Source organism: Plasmodium coatneyi, chromosome 1 (genome assembly GCF_001680005.1).
Source record: "Plasmodium coatneyi strain Hackeri chromosome 1, complete sequence".
Taxonomy (NCBI): Eukaryota; Apicomplexa; class Aconoidasida; order Haemosporida; family Plasmodiidae; genus Plasmodium; species Plasmodium coatneyi.
In genome coordinates, this window is record NC_033556.1 from 472,965 (window position 1) to 495,084 (window position 22,120).

Sequence of the window (22,120 nt, forward strand, 5' to 3'; positions counted from 1 at the left end):
ACACTGACACCTCCTTTTGCCAAAGAAGAGTGTATGTTACACCCCACCGCACGTAACTGTGCTGATTGGATTTCCCTCCTATGTGGGTGACCAACTTGGTGGTTAAAGGGGGAGACGGACGCACTCCGCCCCACAGATGGTACCCCCCTCTACGGAGTAAGGAAATTTTTATTCACGCCAAAAAATTAAAAAAAAAAAAAAAAAAAAAGTTTACATCATAAGGCGTGAGAAAGGGAATGACATATATGTAAGCACAGTTGACAAAAATTGTTGTGTTCGGTGAAACAATCGAAATGGGGCAAGTAGAGGTAGAAGAACGAAACAAACAAAAAAAAAAAAAAAAAAAAACCACAATTGGACAAACGTGTGTAAACACGCTTACACAGCGCTGCGTGGATAGCCCACCCGTCCAGCTAATGTCCGCCTCACAACTTCGCTCCTTCCACTGCGGCAACGTCCGACGTGTCGCTTTCCTCCTTCGTTTCCGATGACGCTATGGAGCTGTTAATGGAGTCCAGGTTGGCAAATTCTTGGAGGTCTCCTTTTCCCCCCTTTGCTTCTCCCTTGCGCAGACCCAGTGCGGAGGTCAGGGTGTATTCGGAGGAGTCGTCCGATTTGCTGTCGTCGGAGGGGTCATCAAAGGGGTTATCAAATTGTTTATCGGAGAGCTCCTCGTCTGAGTTTCCTCCGTGTATATCCCCACTGCGTGACTGCTGCTCCCTCCCCGGTTGCCCCGTGCCACCCATTACCACGTAGTACTTCCACAGGGACAGATACTTATTATAGTAGTAGTACTTGTAGTGGTTCACGTTGGTGACGTACTTAAAAATGAGGGAGTAGAAATACTTCTTCGTGAGGGCAGCGTCGTTTCTCTGTTGGGCATCGAAGAGGGCTCTGCGGAGATTCCTCTTTTTTGTGAGGAGTCGAAGGAAGGGCAGCCAATACGTCCTAACCAAGTGTGCCTCCCTTTTCTGTCTTAGAGTTCTTTCGATGAGGTCCAATTTTTTGGAGCACGTCAAGGTGGCACTTCGCATGAAGCCGATGATGCTCTGTTTAATTATTTTCTCCCTCTTAAAGCGGACGATATCGAAGTTTTTTTTTTCTATTTTAATTTTGTTAATGGAAAAAATGAGGAGGAAGAGAAATTTCTTCACAAGATTACGATTGTGTCTTTCCTTGAATTGGTGACCCTTGTCTGCCAACTGGCGCGCAAGGAGGGACTGTCTATGCCAGTGGGTAACCACCCGAGCTGCCATTTTTTCTTGCACACTTTTGTAATAAACCAGTGAATTATATTCGCAGTAATTCATCCACTTGCGCTCTACGTAGAAATGTTTGAGAGAAATTATGCTCTCAGATTTTCTCCTAAAAGTTAGGAAGTCATTGCTCAGATTTTGGAGGTACTCATTTTCTTTGGAATAATTTTTAAAGCGAGTCCACTTGTCTAGGCAGTCCAGCAGGGTCCTCCTCTGTATGCGGCACTGAATGGTCTTCTCACACAGTCGCAAATGGTTGTTATAAAAAAACATATTGGTGAGAATGAAAAAGATTGTCCTGCATTTTTGGAACTTCCTCTCTATGGTATACTTGAGGAGCAAATTGTGTAGGTGCATTTTTTTTTTTTTTTTTTTCTTATAAGCTAGTAATAGAGCAAAGTGGCGTTTCTTCAGTTTTCGTTCCCGTGCTTTTCTACACGTCTCTAATTTGAATCTGATCTCCTTGCAGTTCCGTGCATACATGTTGAACGCCTTAAATCCAGAGGATAATAACTCCGTTCTGCAGGAGAGCGCATAACCTATTTGTTTTTTCACAAAGGGGAAGGATCCCCGTGCGAGCAGGTTATACTTCTCACTCCTGTTCCGCAAGTCGAAGTAGAAGCAGAAGATGTTCCTCGTGTAAATGTTACACACGTAAACATTTAACCTGTTTATGAAGTAACAAAATTTAAAATTGTGAATCCACATGAGGAAAAACTTCTGCATGGATCGCTTCTTCCTTCGCGTGGCAAATTCGTACAGACATCTCCACCTGTAGAATACAGTTTGCACTACGTTGTTCTTCTCATACTTTATTACGTCGTGAATTTGTTGCAATTGTTTCCTCCTCTGTGCGTGTAGTAGCCACCCGTTTAAGCAGCCTCTCAGCAACTGTGTGTTCCTCACAAAGGTCATCCTGCATATAACGTTCTTCACATGTTTACACAATAAGTACTGATTAACCCACAACGAGTAGTACCTCCGTAGGAGTGTCTTCTCCGAGAACTGCACACAGTACAGATTTATTCTTTTCTTGTTAACCCTCACCTGTTTGTTCTCCCTCAGGATGGAAAACATTTTTCTCTTCACTCCAAGTTGTGCCTTTCTAGTGTATTCCCTAAGCGAGACGTTCATCTGGAAGGTTCTCCTCAAATGACGAAAATAAAATTGTAAGGTATTTTTTTTTCTCCTTTTTTTCACCTTCTTGTAATGGTGATACGTCATCCATTTTGAGAAGAACCTCTTTACAAAAAAGGTGTCCCACTTTTTTATTTTCTCTTCATGAAGTTTGCTATTCTCGACGAAGTGTTTTACCCACTTGTGGAAAAAGACGCGTTTCTTCCTTCTCATAACGATGCGGTAGCTCTCTCTACACAGTTTTTTTTTTCTGTACTTTTTACTCCAAAGTCCAAACAGGTGTTTCATTTGGTTAAACCGTACAGACGCACAGATGTAAACCTGCAACTTTGTAATTGTGACGTTTCGCTTAACTAGATTGTAGTGCACGAGGAGACACCTCTTCATTGTGGAGACCGCCCTTCCCTTAATAAAACTGTAGTACTTGAATTTGTGCACCACGTGGGCGAAGATCTTCCTGAACAAGTGTTCATTGAGCGTGCGAATGAGGAGAAGATATATCTGCTTCTTCGCGTAGATGCCCAACCAGGAGTCGAAATAACACCTGAGTATTCTCCTTTGCATACGAGAGCGTACCAAACATCCCTTCTGTTCATATCGATAAAGTAACAACCACACGTAGAAGAAAGTTTTTTTTCTCTTTTCATTGCTGTGCTTCATTACAATGGAAAAGTTCCTTTTCTCACACTTTTTCCTAACATGCGCAGATATGAACCTGTCCAGATAGTCCTTCTTCACCCTCCTCTCGACTTGCTCCTTAAGTTTAAGAAATTTCTCCTTGTCGTAGTTTCCCACTTTGATTAGCCCATGCCAGTAGGAAAACAACAATTGGATGTGCTTCTTCAGAACTTGCTTCCTTTTAGTCTTTACTTCTTTCACCTTGCAGTTGAAGGAGAGGACCCATATGCCAAAAAATTTTTCCAATAGTTCGCTGTTTTTTTTTTTCTCTAAAGTGGCTACTCTTTTGCTGTCCTCCTTCTTATGTTGGCTCTTTACTAGACTGTACCGTTTCCACCACTGCGTGGACCTCTTCAGTCTGCTAAAGAAGAGGTGCACTTGTATTAGTTTGTCTCTACCTAAGCAACACATTAGGGAGAAGTGCACACTCAGGGTGGTTTCCCTAAAACGGGTTGCTATGCCACTTCTTAATGCTTTAACAAAATCTACCAGGTTCCTTTGCAGGGCGCCGCTCGGTAGGCGTCTCATCTGGGGGGTACGCTTCATGGAAGTGTTCATTCCTATGGAGGCGGCTCCATTTTGAGAGCTCTGCGAGGAGAGGGACGTGTCTACCTCGCTGCTGCTTGGAGTGGAGGATCTACCTCCCCCATTAGCGCATTTCTCGTCTGCAGTGTGTAAAGTGTTGGCCAAATTGGACGCTTTGACATCCTTCTCTGTCGTGTCCGATTCCACCCGTTTATGCGTCCCCCCGAGGAAGGCACGCGTAGTTGCGTAAATATGGAGAGCCCTACTTTCGTGTGAACCACCTGCGGATGGCACAGATCCCCCGAGCAGATAATAAATCAGCAGCAACAGTTTAAAGTTTGTATTTAAATCTGCATCCTTTGTATGAACAGCTTTGAAAAAACAAAAACTTCTATTCCCTTTGAAAACCTTCAATAGCAACTTCTTCGTTTTGAGGGAGAGGAAATTGAAAAAAAAGTGGTACAACAAATTGAACTTCTTCTTGAAGTGGTCGAAAAAGGCATTGATGTCGTGCAGGTCGCACATGAGAAGGTACAAAAGGATTAGTCTGTTCATGGGGGTGTTCTTTAGAGAGTAGCATAGTTTTTGGTAGTTGTAAAGATGGCTGTTCTTTCTGCTGGATCGTTTTTCCTTGGAGGGATAGTTTTTCTTTTCTTTGCCTGCAATCTGTATATGCATTCGATTCATTGCGATGAGTGCGTTAACTTGTTGGTGTGTGTTCCAGCTGGTTGGTCGCTCTGCCGTGGTTACGTCATGAGCGATGTTTTCACCCGTTCCATTAACTCCTCCACTTCCTTGCCATGTGAAGTTCAACTCGGATGCATCTCTTCCATTGTAACTAGCAGGATAGTTTCCTTTGTGGTCCACCCTCAGGCTGGCGCGCCCAAAATCGAGGACCTCCTCAAATGCGGGGATGCTACACCGAGGGGAGTAAACCAGCGCGTGTATCCTGTGCACTAGAGAGACCTTATTGTAACAATTTTGAGCCCTAACCAGTAGCATCATAATGAAGACACGAGCTTTCTTCCGTAACTTGACCTCATTGTAAAGCTCCTTGTGGAGTCTTTTCCTTTTTACAAGAGCCTTCCACGAGAGGAAGTGTCTCTTCCTACAGTGCAACACGAGGTTCGCATCCGCTCTGCGCAGGACTGCATCCCTCCTTATGGACAAATCGCGTGACCTCTGACAAATAAAACGAAAATATTTCTTCTTCACCAATTTGGAGTAGAAACCGCTGATCAAGTCCTTTTCTACTTGAGTTCTTCTCCTTTTGGCTAGTCTGTCCTTGAACGATTGGAAGACTTTCCTCAGCGTTTTCTCATGTCTGTCTTTTTGCAGCTTGGATAGGATTTTCTAAAAAAGGAGTAAGTAGAAATCGGGTTAAAAAAAAAAAAAAAAAAAAAAAAGTTATTCATCGATGTAACATATTGGCTCATTCTACACCATGTGGAGGAAAGCTCCTCTCATGCGAACCTCTCGTATGATCATGATTTTCCTGTAGGCCCTCATTTTGTAAACGCCCTGTTGGTACATCTTCATTCTGATCAGGTCATCCATCCTGCGTAGCAGAAGCATGAGGTACCTCTTCCTGTTGAGTCTTCTCTTAATTTGAAAAAATATGGCCCCCTTTATTCTGTTCGCTTTTTGTCTCTGTATTATGCGGGCGATCTTCCTCTCCTGCTTGCGCTTTTTCAGGAAGGCCATCCTGGGGGGGGAGGAAAGAGGTACAACGGGGTGGTGATGGGTGCAGTTAAAAAAGGGGTCCCCTCAGAATAACACCGCTGGGTAAGGCACAGATAAAAGACGAAAATGCGCAAACACAGCAGAGGGAGGACTATTCCACCTCACCCTTTGTGTAGCGATAAGTGATGACCCTACCAGATGAGGAAGAAATGGCGCCGCAATCTACTCTCCCCATTAAGCCTAATGGAATAAAAACTGAATTTAGCCTTTTTGATAAACTCAAAAAAGTGGAGCATGGCGTTGAAGTACTTCTTTTTCCGGTTCAGGGTGACCAGCTGGAATCCCCTCCTGAATGCACATTCCCTCTTCCAGTGCTGTTGTAATGCTGAGAAAGCCCTCACTTTTAGGACCGAACAGAGGAATTGTGTAGCCTTCCTGTTCCTAACTCGGTTGCTACGATTACGTTTTAAAATGCCCCAGATTTTTCTTTTCATTTTTTCTTTCTTGTCTACTAAAAAGTTGGTAAGCGTCACTTGTATGTGGACGTAGTAGTGGCTACATCTGTACACTGCAACAAACGCTTCACTCATGCATTTTCTAATGACAAAGGAGTAGGTTGCATGGATAAGACGCTTAATGTTCCTAGACTGTTCGGATTTTATCCTCCACAGGTGGGTCACCTTTCTTAACGTGTTAATATTTCCTATATGCCTAATTGATTGTATTATAATTTCCTCTTTTTTTTTCCCCCTTACTTTTTGGTACTGTTTCTTCCACTCTGTGTAGTACTTGCACTTCATCGCTGCTACTCTTCTTTCTATTATTTTTTTTTTCTTTATTTCAAGTTTGGTTTGTCTCCTCCATTTTTTCAGCATCCTCTGGCAGGTCACCACGTTGGTGCGGCTCCTCAGGAAAAGCTCCACCTGGGGGGTCAGCCGAACGGTAAGGTGAAATGAGATGTTAATGCACACATGGGTTGAAACACACAAAGATGGAGCACACGTTAAAACAGATCTTTTGAAGTTACCCGCTTCATCTTCTGACTGTAGAGGAGTAGACCCGCGAAGTAAACCAGGCAGACCTTGCTCGACAGGATTCTTTCCGTCTCCTTAAAACGCACGTTCAGCTGGAACCGCGTGTACCACTTGCTAATGACTTGCAGCTTCTTCTTCCTGCGCGGGTAGGAGGTGCAACCAAATGGGTTATATACGCTAGGGGACATCTACACGGATTAACTAGGCATCGGATACGCAACGCTTCTCCGAGATGGAGCCAAGAAAGAAGCTCCCCCTCCTGTGAAATACCTGTTGAAGAGGCTTATCATGTTGGAGAGAAACACCTCCTTGTTCCTCCTTATCTGGACGTAGCTCTTCCACTTGTTTAGGAACTTCTTCGAGAGCAGTTTCGCCTGGACGCGCTTCAAATGGGCGATCTGGGGGGTGGAAAGAATTGCATTTGCATTAAGTTGCGCGGTGCAGGTGTATGCACAGAAGGGTGGTAGGGTGGTCACCCCTCTTCTCACGCTCGGAATGGTTACCTTGCTGCGCCTCATACGCCGCAACCGCACGTAGATGAAGAAAATATTGAAAAAGCGGCGCTTCACTTTCAAGTCCAGCTGGCCTAAGGCGGCCCTCATTTCCTGGCGCCTGTCCAGGAATGCCTTAGTGAACTGCCTCCACCTTCGAACGCACATCTGCTTTAGGTACGATTCTGCAATTCTATTCAGTGCATTAAAGAAAAGAAGGTTCTTGGAGTATAGGAAGAGAGCCTTGAAGGCCCTGCTCTTATACTTGCGCATGTAGTACAGATTGGCAATTTTTTCCTTCACTTTTTTTTTCCTCCTTCTGTGTACATGCTGGAGTAGACAGTCGAAATGCTTCTTCTTCTTTCTCATCAGTACCGACTTGAAGAAGAGCAGAATTTTTTTTTTTTTTTCCCTCTTTTCCCTGCTTATAGTTATCCAGCCTTGTATAATTTTTTTCATTTTTTTTTCCCTATTTCGGAGGCCAAAACTTTGGAACCTTTTCCGGAAGGTGTAGTACTTCATTCGGAGGGACAGCCAGGTGGAAAAGACTTTGCTCTTTATCTGGACCTTCCTTTCCTGGTCGTACTTTTTTTTCGCCTCCTGGAGGGCCTTCTTCTTCTTCACGAGATTGTTTAAGCGGGAAAGACAACCCCTTTGGAGCTTCTTCCTGCACTCCGCCCTGAACCGCTTGATGCGCATGCATTCGTTACGCCAGGTGTCCACCACGCGTTTGTAAATTGCCTGCGGGGGGAACATGGTGCGGTGTAGAGATCAGGAGTGTGGAGACGGGTATCCATGAACAGACACGTCATAGAGATCCGTTTGGCAGACCCGCTTGGCAGACCCGCTTGGCAGACCCGCTTGGCAGACCCACTTACCATCTTCAGCGCGAAGCAGAGGTAGGGTAAATTATGGCGCAGCTTGCGCAGGCTGACGGCGAAGGGGATGGGCACGAAGGAGGAAATAATATTAAGAGACCTGTAAACGAACATCGCGTTGTCGTATAGAGTGCCCACGTTCGGAAGGAGACCCTTCCCCACGAGGTACTTCTTATGGATGAAGACAAAATTATTTAGATTAAAATTTATATTCGAAAAATTCACAATATCGAGGAGAGTTTTTCCGTTGCTTTCTGGAGAGAGTAAGCGACACTGCAAAAGAGCCTTTAACATAAAGAGGAGGAAGAAATTCCCTTGGTCGTTAAAATTGTAGTAATGAAGGATGTCCCTCCTGTAGACGCGCACATAGTGCATCCATTTGGAGACGGTTCGCTTCTTCACCCGGTTAACAAAGTAGCTATGCATCCGTTGAATGGAATCCTTTCTCCTCTTCCTGTAGTCCTTATAATCCCGTAGGAGAGCGAAACATCGAATGATAAGCTTATACTTATATTTACTGTGCAGGAGGATGTACTGCGTGGCATTGATGGTGTAGCGCTTCTTCCACTGCTGGAACGTACGAAGCAGTTCCAGTTGGTTCCTTTTCTCATAAAGGATTAGAAACCTCTTCTTCAGACTGAACGATCTATCCTTGTGTCTTCTCAGAATTTGTAGAAATTTTTTTTGCAAAGAATGGGACCTTCTCTCAAGGTGCCTGCTCAGCATGGTGGTGATTCTTCTCGCCTCGTGTAGGGTAAAAACCCATCTGTTAAAGTATACACTAAGCGTGTTTGTAGTAGTTTGTCGTGATAGCAAGTTGTGCGTCCTTTTTAGGTTCTTCCTCCTTTGGACATATCCTCTGAAGATGGTAAAAAATTTCCTTAAATGGTATTTCTTAACCTTTTTAAGGTACCTCGAGTAGTAGTTCTTAAACTGCACTTCTTCCTTGTATCGACTAACCAGGAGGGAGAAGTAAATGTGACACAACTTCTCCTTTGTGTGTAGACTAACCAGACGGAAGGATTGTCTCTCCCTCTTTCTCTTCTTATGGTACAAGGAAAAATGCACGTAACACTTGATCAGCAAATTTTTATTGTAGACACTTTGTATTTGCTCGTTTTTTTTTTTTTTCACTAACTTCCTTCTATATCGTTCCTTCCAAATGGAGAATATTTTTTTTTTTTTTTTTTTTCCACTTTTTGCTTTGCCCTCTTTAGCGTCTTCTCCTTCTGTGCGTAGGTTCTCCACTCACTAAAGATATGAACAAGGTAAATAAAATTTTTTTTTTTTCTCTTTTTATATTTGCACATCCATACATTGTACTGCTTCCGGAGGAGGTTCTTCTTCCTCTTTTCCACCATTTTTTCGAACACTCCTTTGATGTATATTTTTTTCTCATTTCGATAGAGCCACAGGTCGTAGAATTTGGCCAATATCTTCCTGGTGTATATTCTGTCATGCTTGGCGGCTCTGTTCCTCAGCTCCTTTTTCTTCCTCGCGTAGCAGACCCAGTGCCTTTGAAACTTCTTTAGCGTCTTGAATGTAAAGAACACGTTCCCCTCATTGTATAACTTCACCTTCTTCTGAACACTCGTCGTCTCCATGTCACCACTGCCGATCCCCCACCCGACTTTCTTGCTAAGCTTGTCATATATGTTACACAATAATTCTCCATTTAAATAAATTTTCAGCAAATTTCGGTTATTTTTATGCATGAATGACTTTTCGTTTTGCTTCGGGTCGGTATTGCTTCGGGGGCCTACGTTGCACAAACTCATCACGTTGCTCATCGGATTGCCCTTGAGTTTGTTCTGCGTTGTTCCGCCTTTTGTTGTTCTTGCCTTCGTGGCGCTGTTCCTTCCTGTCTGCTTACCCGCCAGCGGCACGATGCTCAATTTTCTCGGTGGACTCACTTCGCATATGTGCGTGGTCTCCTCGGTGGGTCCCTTCCTCCTCAGGGTGGTCATTTTGAGTGGCCCGTAGGGGAAGCACTCCTCATACGGGATGTTTTCCCTGTAGGGGGTGTCTTCCTCACGGGGGGTGTGCGCCCGCCCGGGCCGCACACGGCACACCTCGACGGATTCCCCCCCGGGAGGTAAGCAGTCGTAACGTTCACACTGTTCATATTGATCGTACTGATCGTACTGTTTGTAATGGAACACATCTTGTGAAGGGGAAAAGACATCCTGCATGCTGAGGGGACTGCTATCCTCTAACGCCATGTCATGTGCGTCTTCTCCTTCCTGGGCATCCTGTTCGACATCTTCTTCCTCCTCGTGGTGCACCCTCAGGGGGTACTCAGACGCAACTTTTTCCTCTATTATATTTTTACAGATAATTACTAGCTTGTTAAGGATTTCCCCCGAGAGCTGCTTCGTTGTGCTGTACTTGCGCGTCACGTCATAGTACTGTTTCATGATGGTCGGGAAGTTCAGCTCCTCATTGTTGTAGTTGCACTCGTCAGCGGACCTGTATATAATTTCTTTTATAATATCGTTGGCGTCTTCCATGGTTTGGACATGCGTGCACTTCGCTGTGGAGTTACTAAGGGGAAATTTACACTGGGGAGGATTCTCCTTGCCGTCTGGCTGTGCCTTTTCACTCCCCCACACAGTCTTACCACTTTTATGCACCTTCGTATGCAGCCGTCTTCCCCCTTTAGGCAGACCCCTTCATTTTGTCGCGAGAGGAGCGGTAAGCTACTCCTCTAGCGCGTGAAAAACTCCCCTCCAGTGGTGTGCCCTGGGGGGTGTCCTCACGGAAACAAAAAATAAGGCACCTCACGAAAACACAAAACATGACTGATCATTTTCATAAATCAGTTTGAAAAGAAGCAAAAGGGATAACTTCTCTTTCGCGCAAGTGCAAAAAAAAAAAAAAAAAAAAAAGGAAAAAAAAAATGGGACATTTTTACATGCCTTTGGCTTGCTTTTTTACGAACGTCTGTGGAATGTTTCTTCCACCCGGGTAAGACGTTTCCAATTTACCCCAGTGACCTAAAAATTGGGGCAAAAACTAAATTTCCGTTTCGGCAATGTGTGCTTAATTTGTGTACTTGTGTGATGGGCCCCGTGTCGCCTCCACCGGGGGTGCTCTCGTCGCGCAAATCAGTTTGACCAAAATTCCCCACCACGCATGTCATGTGCTTTTCACCCATGCTAGCACATTTTTTTTCTTGTCAATTTATTTATTGTTTATTTTTGCCCCACTTTGCAATTTTCCCCTTACCCCCTTTTTGCGTAGCTTGCAAACTTTAAATTGTTCGCTCTCCAAATTTAGTTTCTCCAATTTTTCCCCACTGGCTGCTCTCCCCCGGTCGAGATTAAAACAGAAATTTTCGACAAAAGGGTGACAATTTTTTTGCGAGCCGTAACCCATTTAAAGGAAGAGGCAACTAACCTCCTGGCGACGAGATGGATTTTTCCACCCCGCGTATGCTCTCGATAATGATGCCGAAAAATTGAAGAAGAATTCCAAAAGGGGAGAAGGCCACCTCTTCACTTTCATAGGGGAATACATCTCTTTCGTCCATTTTAAACTCTTCCCATAACTACCAAAGGTGGCATACCATATACTTACGCACAAACTTTTGCGGAAATTCTCCTTCCTTGTGGGTAGGAGAAGTCTTCACCTCGCCGCCACCATTTCAGGGCAACTGGAAGGGGGAGTTAACCCTTTTTTGGGATCTTCACCTCATGAGGCGTGAAAAATTTGTAAATGTACAGTGAGTACGTACACGCCTCACCTATTCTGTACATGTGCCAGTAAAGTGGGGAGAAAAACTGCTTCACGAGTAGGCAAAAGAGATCGTGCGGTGAGTAGCCAATTGGCAAACACAGCGGAAGCATAACACCAGACTAGACCCCTTGTAAGGAACGCCGTTACCCCCTTCCCACCCAACATGCAGAGCGCGCTTTTAAAAAACGTGCACGGCCAACTGTGCAGAGGCCGAAATGGCAGTAGGAAATGCTCTCAGCAGTTGGTGCGCTTGAACCCAACGGAGGAGGCGCCCCTCGGCGCCAGGGGGGTTAGTTCGGTTGGATCCTACACTCGGAACTACACAAGGGATTGTGCTGACCGTCATGCTTCCCCCTACGTGTGGCAGTTCACCCTTGACTCCTCATTTTCGCGCCGAGCAATTATTTACGCCGGCACCTGGAGCGGGAGCTCCCACCCGTTTGGAACGTATGGCAAATGTTATGGCATTCTCCACGTAGGGACACACAAATTGGAGCACCCCATGCTAGCCAACCACGTAACCTTCGCCACGAGCACGAAGAGCAAAAAGACCGGAAAGGATGCAGACGGGAAAAAGGACAGTACAAAGCAGTGCGAAGGACATGACCAAAGTATGGCGAACGATTCACATAGTGAGGGAATAAATGAGTTAGGCGGATTGAAAGGATATCCTTATGAAGGGACAGAGAATATAGGGGGAAAAAAAAAAAAGTCCAAACTGAAGCTACTAGTGTATCTGTTCACCCTCTCCTTCGGAGGATACGTCAGCTACAAAGTGTACGAGAACGACATGAACCTATCCAAAGCGGAAGAGAGCATAGTAAAAGATTTGGTCCACCTAATATATACATACGAAGAAAAAATGAGCAAGCAGAATTCCAAGTTCATGACCTGCTTAAGTGAAGAATTAAACAAACAAATAGCAATGTATTTCCTTCAGTTGGATGCAGACAAAAGTTCAGGCTTCCTCATCAGTGACGCGATCTCCTTTTTAAATGACCTGAATATAAAAGAAGACAACGCCATTGTAAAAAGTTTTATAAAAAATGGGGTCGGAAAGAACATCGAAATGAAGAAGTTGTCTGGGTGTTCTCTACAACAGTTCGCGGAACTCCTGGAAAGCCTCATCTTGGTCAGCAAAACGAAACAAGAAAATGACTCCTCGAAAGGGGAACTCCAAACGGATAGCAGCCAGGATAACTACTACCTCAACATGCTGCAGAAGTATTTGAACTGCCTAGTCAGCATTGTCAAGACGTCCGACTTATATTTGTACGTCCAAATGAAGAAGAACGCGGCGTCATCCTCCCCCGAAGGAGGTCAGGAAGGAGAACAGATAGACGACGTAGAAATGGCTATCCTTAATAAGCTCACCAAGTACAATGAAAAATATGTGCAAAAAGAGAATCTGACTTTGGAGTACTTATTAAGCAAAGAGGAGTTATCAAAGTTTAAGAAAAATGCCAACCTCTCTAGGAAGGAAGAAGAGAAGGAGTTACTCCTCATAGAGAAAAAAAAATTGGAAGAGAAAATCAAGCTTATGCTAAAACTGCAGGAGAAAAAAAACTTAACAGAAACGGAGATCAAGCGGCTACAAGATTTGAAGATAAAACTGAGGAACGTCAATTATACGATAAAGAAAGAGGAGCTGATGAAGTACTTCCAGTGAGGGCATACCTCAGGTGAGGTTGACACACGTTTGCATCTTCCCTGCAAAGCGCATGTTGTTGCTTTTTTTTTTTTTTTAAATCGCGTCGTTCACCCTGTTGTGATTAGCCACGGAGCTGGGTTAAAATGTTTTTGTTTTCCCATGTGGCTTCCCAGTAAGCGTTATGAGACCTTGCGTTGTGAAATTTGCACCTCACGTTTTGCATTTTTTTTCTTTAAGTGATACGCACTGTGTGCGAACCTTTTAAATGACACTTGTTGGGGGCACCCCGACTGCTTTACTAGAAAAGGGAGTATGCTTCCAAGTGGTTATCCACCCAAACATACACGCAGAAAAATTCCCCCCACTCGTGCTTCCCAATTTCGCATGAACAGTTGGGGCCATTATTGCGAATGTAGTAATTCGTTTCGGCCGCCCGCCATGGGGTGTACATTCGCATGCGCGTTGTAAAGCGGGGTTATTATGACCAGTGCGAAAGCTACCCAACTAGCCAACTAGGCAATTGTCCTGAGATATAAAAAAAAAAAAAAAAAAAAGGCGACTGCGTGAACGAATTCTCCACCTGCAAAACGTATGAACATGCACACACACACAGAAAAAAAAAAAAAAAAAAAAAATTTCCCGATAAAAGTTGTTTAAGACCTCTCCTCAAAAGAACAACACAGTTCTCCTACGAGACGGAGTGACATTGCCAGATCAAATTGTAACAGACTAATTCCAGCTTTTTAAGATTTAATCCATTGGCCAAAATGTGCACTCAATTTTCACCTTGGCTGTTCAGGTGAAAAAAAAGGATGGTGTACATATTATTTGTGCATTTGTCCATGCGGAAATTGCGCTTTTGCATGCTTGCATTTTTGTTTGTGCTTGCTTCATTTTACCTGCAGTAAATCCGAAACTTCATTCCTTTTATCCTTAACTTTATCTGCCTTTTTTTCACCATTTTTACACCTGGCCATTTGCGGGTTTTCATTTTCTCATCTTTTACCGGTTGCCTTTTTCACCTTTGCCGTCCCTTCAGGGATCACGAAAGATTCAGGCTATTTGTGCGACAACCTGTGTGACCCCTTTTTGCGCAATTTGATACTCTGCTTGTTCGAAGCATTTGTCTGTGATCACTCACGTGTATACGTGCTCGTGCGAAGGGGCATTGCATACCCATGTCTGCACATGAGCTGAGGGTATGCCCTGCTGCACGTGCGTCCGTGTCGAGTGAGAAAAAACATGGGGCACGTTGTTCCCCGGAGTTGTGGCAACCCTGTGGGTGCAAGTAAAAATATATAGCTGCGCGGTGGGCCGCACTTTTTGTCGGGAACCCCATTGTTTTTGCGTTGATTTACCCAATAACTTGGCTACTTGTTTTCGCATTGATCTGCACATATGTGTTAGTTTACTTGTCAATTGTTAATGTTTGTCAACGCAGTTCAACGTCTGTCAACTAATTCGAACGTGTGTCACCACGCTGATCATCGCGCTTGTCACCGAGTTGACGGCTCTGAGAAGTCTCCCCAAGATGAACCAAGTGCAAAGTTTTAAAAGCGAAGGCCAACGCAACTGCGTGGGATCTGTCGTGTCGTGCCCACAGCATGACAACCGCGACAAAGACGATGATGGAAGGAGACTCAAAAGAGAAAAAATAAAAAACATTTGCAAAAAGATAAACCGCCTAAGGAGAACAGTGTGTAGCTCCACTGACTACTTTAAGTGTGTCGAAATTTTATTTCACAAGGCGGGATCGAAATGTGTTGTCCCGAAGAGGAGGAAGAAACATCTGAAGCGTGGGAAAGGGCCTGTCTCTGCCTCCCCAAAGAGGGGCATATTTTTTAGAGGCAAAATTAACCACCTCGAGTTCTTTGACAGCACTAAGTTGTGCACCTTTTTTGAGAAGCACGCAGCAGAGGTGGTCCAGGGGGCGGCCCACGCGGAAGATCACTTTGCAACCCACAAAAATACATTAACCAATGGCAACGAATTTGTTTGCCCCTTAAGAGAAGAACCCCTATCGGTAGGGAAAAGTCGATTATCAAGCGGAGGGGGAGTCCCTTCCCAGACATTCCAACCCACCGGGAAGGATTCAAATTGTTGTAACAACAAGTGGGGTGATGTTATAAGTAATGCAAGCAGCATGTGCAATGCCAATAATGGAAAACAGCCGAGATGGGTGAAAGCTGATCAGCTTTCCAGGCAGGTCTTCACTAATGAGGAAAAGATAAATGGAGGGAACGCCCCACAGGATAACAAAAGAAAGAACGAGCATGTGGACAACTCAGGTAATTATTCCAGCTTCAACAAGAGGATGAAATTAGGCGAATCCGAAAGGGACGCTCACACAAATAATTTTTCATCTGAGAAATTGCAAATTGATGTTGCTCAGTTCGCACCAGGGCAGCAGGTCGAATGGGACGATTCACCTCGGGGCATGCGCATGAAATGGGTTGCGCAAGATGAACCCCCTGCTTACGTAGATGGAGTGCCCCCCAATACGATCCTCCAACAGATGAGCACAATCAGAGAGGAACGCCCCGCTCGGAAAAAAATTCTAATGCTAAAAGTCTCCAGCATTTTGTTCAACCAAGGGGAGGGTGCAATGAAGAAAGTGAACCAAGTCAGAACATTGGAAAATTCTCTCGAGGGAAGAAAGTCCAATCAGCGTGATGAGGGTAATGCTAGGTATGTGATGACTCTACCCACTGATGAAGCAGAATCTGGATTGGCCAGAAACTTCCTTACAGATGAGGACAACATGGAGGACGAGCTGCACATCAAGGAAGACATTCAATTCGTATACAATTTATTCTGCATATTGGCTGTTCATATGAACTCTCTTTTTAGCATGTGCACACAACTGCTTCGGTACAATTTTTCTGACCTGAGTTGTGAGCACAAGGAGTTGTCCAATCAGTCGAAGAGGCTCATTATACTGATTCGTGAGTATCAGAAGGAGGAGAGCTTCGTCATCCGATTCGCGAAATGCATTTTGAGCGTTTGCCGTGGGCATTCCCGGAGGGATGCCCACATAGGGAAGGGAACCAACAAGGGTGAATCACAACATGCATCACAACCCCCCCGCAGAGGAACCATAACCCACTTCAACATGACCACCCTGAAGAAGATAATCAGAACTCTCCTCAAATGGGAACAACACGACGAGAACATTCAGATCATGTTAACACAGAACAAAGTGGACAAACAACCACACACATTTAAAATGGAAATAGTGAACCACCAGAGGGTGAAACAAAACTTTGACGTGAGGAAACTTTACTTTTGCAAATACAACAGTGAGCTGTTGGCCTATTTGAAGAGACTTTCCACTGTGTATTCTCAATCCAATTGGGATTCAACTGAGGGGATTCACACGGGAGAGGTAGCAAATGAAGTAGCCCTAAACCGAGTGAATCTGTACCAGAAGTGCTTTTCCCCCCTGTGGAAGATCACAAAGGGGGAGACCAACGCAGAGAAATCATCACGTATTAAATGCACAACAGGTTCATGTAAAAGTATAGAAAATTTTCATTCCACTAATGACAATGATGGTTCCTTTGGGGAGGACCCACACGAAGATGGATGGGACAACAACACCCCCTTCAAAGTCTTCCCAAACGAGAGAAGTAACCTTACCACGAACCAGATGAGCATCATCCTCTATTTGAATAAAATATTAACAGAAGAAATTAGATGCAGCGAGGACTTACGGATTCGTGCAAAGAGGGAAGTAGAACAAACGGAGACTCTACTTTGGGAGGTGAAAAGGTTGCAAGACATCTTAAGTAGAAGTGGAACCGATGTGAAAAATATCAGAACGAATGAAAGGGTTCTATACAAAACGGTGCAAATGGAAAGAAGCACAGAGTTTTTCTCCCACCAAGATGGAAAAGACATACACCTAATGGAGCAGACAACTTTCGACGAGAATGAAATTGATCAAGCCATCTGTAGAAAGGACACCGAGTTATTCAACGTAACAAGTGATACCCATGGTATGGGGGTAAATCCCACTACTTATGCTTCAACGGAGGGGGAAAAATGTGTGAACCAATTCTACCAGCTGGATGACTTCACAAAGGGGGACCTAATTAGAAGGCTACCCTATGGGGAGGGAATTATTGCTAGCCCTCCCCAAGATGATGGAAACATATATAGGGTGAGAGACATAATTGGGAAAATTATCGATCAGTTGGTGAAGTCCCACGCGGAGGCTTCCCATCCGTGTGATAAGGATATTACATCTAAAGTAGATGCAGTTCAGGAGGAGTCACCCTTTGAACCCAATCAAGGAATCAAGGAACTTATGAAAGAATTAGAAACGGTGAAAAAGGAGAATTCTCAGTTTGGAGAATTTTTGGAGAGAGAAAAAAGGCTATCTTCCCAACTGGGTCTGGAAGTAGAAAGGCAGAAGGAAGCTATGGTACAGATGGAGTTGCAGCTGGAGAGTGAACGGAAGCGGAACGAGGAACTGAGGGTGAATGTGGAAAGGGAAGAATTAGTGAACGACGCGCTGCTTTCGCAGATGGAGGAGGAGCGCAAGGTGGGCAGCGAGGCGAAGTCGAAGCTGGCGGAATTGGAGGCAGAGCTAACGGAAGAAAGGGAAAGATCTAGTTCGTTGGAGGCGAAGTTGGAGGAGCAGAAGGGGAGAAGTGACTCATTAGAGATTGACCTGGCGGAAGAAAGAGACAGAGTTACCTCTTTGACAGAGCAACTGCAGGGGGAGAAAGACATAGTAACCGCACTTAAGATACAGTTGGAGAACGAGATGAACAGAGTCGCATCGCTGGAGAAGGAAAAGGAGATAATTGGCACCATTAAGGAAGAGTTACAAGCCGAAAGGGAAGCCAACGCATCGATGTTCGCTCAGGTGGAAAAGCAGAAAGAACAACTAACACAACAGGAGGAGGAGATAACAAAAATGAGGAAAAAGTTGGAGGAACAGACGGAGAGAAGTGACCCCTTGGAAGTAAACAACGCAAGTGATGCCACAAACCAATTGGGAGGAGACAAAGAAAAAGCAACGATGAAGCGCAGTGAAGGAAAAAAAAAGGAACTTTCAGACGAACCAAAGCAAACGATGAATTACGGACAGCTGTACGATGAGTTGGTAGAAACATTGGTGGAGAAAGAATCTCTCGAAAAAGAAAATGAACACATGATGAGTCACTTTAATGAAAAGATAGCAATGCTTGGAGAGCAAGCCAAGTACTTTGACGAGAAGATAAATCACTACAGAACTTTGTGTGAATCATACGAAAGGACAAACGTTCAAGTGGGCAGATGCATGCAAAGGTTGGAAGAAATGATAAAGGAGATAGAACTGTGTCCCGACCTGAGTAATGTTAACTGGGAAGAAAAAGTAGCTAACATGAAGAAGGTAGCGAAGGATATAAAGGAGACATATGAAGTGGAGAAAGTAGGGACAGATAATCTTCTGTTCGATGAAATTATAATGGAAAAAAATATCCTTATGGAAAAGATCCTACAACTCGAGAGTGAAAAGGGGGGTCCGATAGTACACACAACGGATAAAGGACAGACACACAGTGGGGGGAAGGATCTTCCAAACGAGGAAGCGGCCAAATACATGGAAGAAATGAACTTCAAGTCATTGAACGAACTATTTTCCTTCCATTTAAATATACTGAACGAGCTCAGTTTTACAAAAAACTGCTACAACCAGCTTGTGGAGGAAAACCTAATGAAGGGGAGGGAATACCAGAAGGAGATTGCTCAGTTGAAGAAACTGGTGAACAAGAAGGAGAGAGAAGTTGGCGTCTCCGATGAGAACTGCAAGTCGCTTCTGGTGGAGGTGGAAAACTTAAAGTTCATTCTAAATGACTTGTTCACCTGCGGGGGTGGTCGGGCACGCGCCACTCGGGGGGAGGATGCGTCTGCAGTGGTGCAGGAAAAAGCGGAGGAGCAATTGCCTGCAGTGGTGGAGGAGAATGTGGAGGAGGACGTCCTTACCTCTGTCCTGGAAGAGGAGTCCATCGTCCCTCAGGAGCCGTCGAATATGGCCCCCAGGGAACCATCAACCGTGGTGCTGGAAGAATCGTTGCTGACAGCCCCAAGCGAACCGCCGCTGTTGGCGCGGGAAGTGCCTTCCGTGGGGGATGTATTATCTTCAGTGCCCCCAAAGTCCGCCAATGACAACACACTGCAGAGCAACCCCGTATTGATGGACATCCAAACTTCGAAGAACGCCCGAAGCAGCAACGCCGCCCCGACTTCGAAGGGAAAGAGGACAACACCTAGAAATCGAACCAGTAGGGGAAAAAAAGCCACGAACAAAGAGGATGCCAAAGAGGCGGAAAAGAAGGACGATAAGAAGGCAGAAAAAAAAGAAGAAAGGAAAGAAGAAAAAAAGGAGGAGAAGAACAAGGTCAGCAATAAAGAGGACACCAAAGCGGACAGCAAAGAGAAGGGCCAAAATGGGAATGAAACCAAAACGAACAAAGGCACGAGTGGAAATAAAAACAGCCGAGGCAGCAAGAGCAGAGTTGGTAGCAAAATCATCTACGCGGAAAGCGGCAGCGCGGGAAGCGATTCGTTCGTAAACGGTAGTGTGCTCGATGAGGGTGGCAGGAAGTACCAACTCAGGAGCACCAACAGGAGGAAGTAAAAGTCACCCAAATTGCTATGTCCTAACTTGTTACTTGTTACTCCTTCCCCCATACCAAGAGGTGTGCTCACTTGATCAGATTGCATAGCAGTTCATTACCTCGTCTTTTTTTTATTTTTTTGCCACGTTTTTAGCAAATCATATAAGGAACATATAAAATTAAAAAAAAAAAAAAAAAAAAGGAAGGTTCTAAGAAAAAAGTAAAAAGGTTTTAATGAAAAAAGAAAAGATTGAATATTTCCTTCTTTCTTTTTCTTAAAAGCATGAGAAAAGTATAAAGGAGGAAGTTTTTTCTTTTTAAAGAAAACAGAAAAAAAAAAAAGAAAGAGGAATTTTAAAAGAAGCCAAGCAAAGAAGGAAAAAAGAAAAAGAAGGTTAAAAAAAAAAGAAAAGGTGCGTAATTGCTTCTTCTTCCTCACTTATTCCACTCTTTTTAGAAGAATGCAAGTGCATATAAGGAAAGGGGGGGAGAAGGTTCTTTCTTTTTTATCTTCTTTAAAATAATACAAATAAATTCCAAAAGAAAAAAAAGGTTTTGAGGGAAAAAAAAGAAAGAACCTTTCCCCCTTCTCCTTTCCTTATATGCACTTGCATTCTGCTAAAAAGGGAGGAAAAAGAAGGAGGAGGAGGAAAAGGAAAAAAAAAAGTAAGGTGCGTAATTCCTCTCTATTCTCTTTTCTGTTTTTAAGAAGGAAAAAAGAGAGAAATAAAACGGAAAGAAGTTAAGAAGAAAGAGGTTAAAGTAGAAAAAAAAAAAAAAAGAGAAGAATAGAATTAATATAAAAAAAAGAAAAAGAAGAAAGATAAAGAAAAAAAGGAAAAGGAAGATGAATACTTCTTCCTCTTTTTTTTTAAAAAAGTGCAAAGGAGGTATATGAGTAGGAAGGATAAGAAGGGAAGCTTTTTTGTCTCTTCCTTTTTTTAGGAAGCATGCAATTGTACATAGGAAGGGAAGGAAGGGAAGATTGTACATTCCGTTCAGCAGAACAGAACAAAACAATGTTCTATAAACATTAGGTCTCTCGAACAATAATATTCGTAGTAATAGTGGTTGTAAGAACGTAAGGAGTGGAAGGTCACCAACAGGGATCATCACCAAATCAACACCATCCAAATAATACAGTGTGGGCAGCAACATGGCAGGAGAAGGATCAGCAGGGAAGGCGGCAGCCGCCATGCGGCAGCTCCATTTCTTCACCAACTTATTGGCACAATGGATAAAGGCAAAGGGAATGGATCAGTCCAAGATGAACCAATTCGAGGTAAATGATCTCTTTAAATGTGTGAGGCGGAGTAGTAGAATAATAATAATATATGAAAAAAAATATATATATAATGGAAGGAGGACATTAATATGGAGTTTAAAAAAGAAGTAACCTTCCCTAGAAGGGGGGAGGAAGGAAAACCTTCTTAGAGGGAAGAAAGAGGTCTAAGGAGAAGGAAGGTAGGGGTATAGTGGAGCAGCAAAATGGATCTAGGGAGGGTAGGAAAGGAAAGGAACATTTTAGGGGGTGGTTTAGGCATTAGGGTTCAGGGTAAGGTGGGTTCCGTGTTAAGGGTGAAGGTCGGACCCGGGTTAAGTGAAGTTGGAAAATAGGTGTGATGTATGAAGAATAAGTAGAAAATTGGAGACTAGAAATTCGGATTTAGGTTTTAGGGTTTTGTGTGTAGGTCTGGGATTTCGGGTTTAGGTTTCAGGATTTTGGGTTCAGGGATTAGGGTTTAAGTGTTAGGGGTTTAGGGTTTATGGTTTAAGGTGCAGGCTTTAGGTTTCAGGCTTTAGGGTTCAGGATTTAGGGTTTATGGTTCAGGCTTTAGGGTTCAGGGTTTAGGGATTATGGTTCAGGGTTTAGGGTTTATGGTTTAAGGTGCAGGCTTTAGTCTTCAGGCCTTAGTGTTCAGGCTTTAGGGTTTATGTTTAAGGTTTTAAGCTTTCGGGTTTAGGATTCAGGGTTTAGGGTATATTAGTTGAACTTTGTATTTAGGGTTCATTTTTTAAAGGTATTGAAATAGTATTTCGTATTTTGGATTCTGGGTTTATGGCCTGGTGTTTTTAAAAAATGAAGGTTGTATTTGTTTTTGAGGAAAATACCTCACGGATAGAAGGGATTAGCTCCGATAAATTAAAAGAGGCCCCTGCCTGTTAGGAACGTCTGCTCGCAGACAGGAGGTGACCTCCGATTGATTGTAGAGGGGCGTCTAGCGCTCCTTAGGGGAATAAAACTCCTCGCAGACAGGTCTACCCGAAACTGGGTAAACCGGACAAGTGGTCCAATAGGACAAGGGGGGAAATTAACCGGACAATTGGGCAAGGAAACCGGGGGGGGGAAGGAACTGGGCAGGGGGGAACCTGTAAGTGCACCCTGGAAAGGGTGCATCCAAAAAAAAAAAAAAAAAAGAAAATGTAAAGGAAGGTGT

The 22,120-nt window shown here is 44.0% G+C and overlaps 3 protein-coding genes across 3 annotated transcripts; 2 read left to right on the top strand and 1 right to left on the bottom strand.

Moving 5' to 3' along the window:
• Nucleotides 1–425: 425 nt before the first annotated feature.
• Nucleotides 426–10,192, bottom strand: PCOAH_00001000 (Uncharacterized protein; the record flags this gene model as incomplete). The annotated part of the gene is made up of 8 exons (XM_020056917.1): nt 426–4,949; nt 5,070–5,301; nt 5,475–6,202; nt 6,307–6,451; nt 6,584–6,711; nt 6,817–7,545; nt 7,683–8,837; nt 8,879–10,192. 8 exons carry the CDS (start codon nt 10,190–10,192, stop codon nt 426–428), a joined length of 8,955 nt encoding a protein of 2,984 aa, XP_019912572.1.
• A 1,391-nt stretch (nt 10,193–11,583) lies between these two features.
• Nucleotides 11,584–13,089, top strand: PCOAH_00001010 (Uncharacterized protein; the record flags this gene model as incomplete). Its single annotated transcript, XM_020056918.1, has 1 exon — nt 11,584–13,089. The coding sequence occupies one exon, from the start codon at nt 11,584–11,586 to the stop codon at nt 13,087–13,089; it is 1,506 nt and encodes a 501-aa protein (XP_019912545.1).
• A 1,513-nt stretch (nt 13,090–14,602) lies between these two features.
• Nucleotides 14,603–19,702, top strand: PCOAH_00001020 (Uncharacterized protein; the record flags this gene model as incomplete). Its single annotated transcript, XM_020056919.1, has 1 exon — nt 14,603–19,702. One exon carries the CDS (start codon nt 14,603–14,605, stop codon nt 19,700–19,702), a length of 5,100 nt encoding a protein of 1,699 aa, XP_019912406.1.
• Between the last annotated feature and the right edge of the window lie 2,418 nt (nt 19,703–22,120).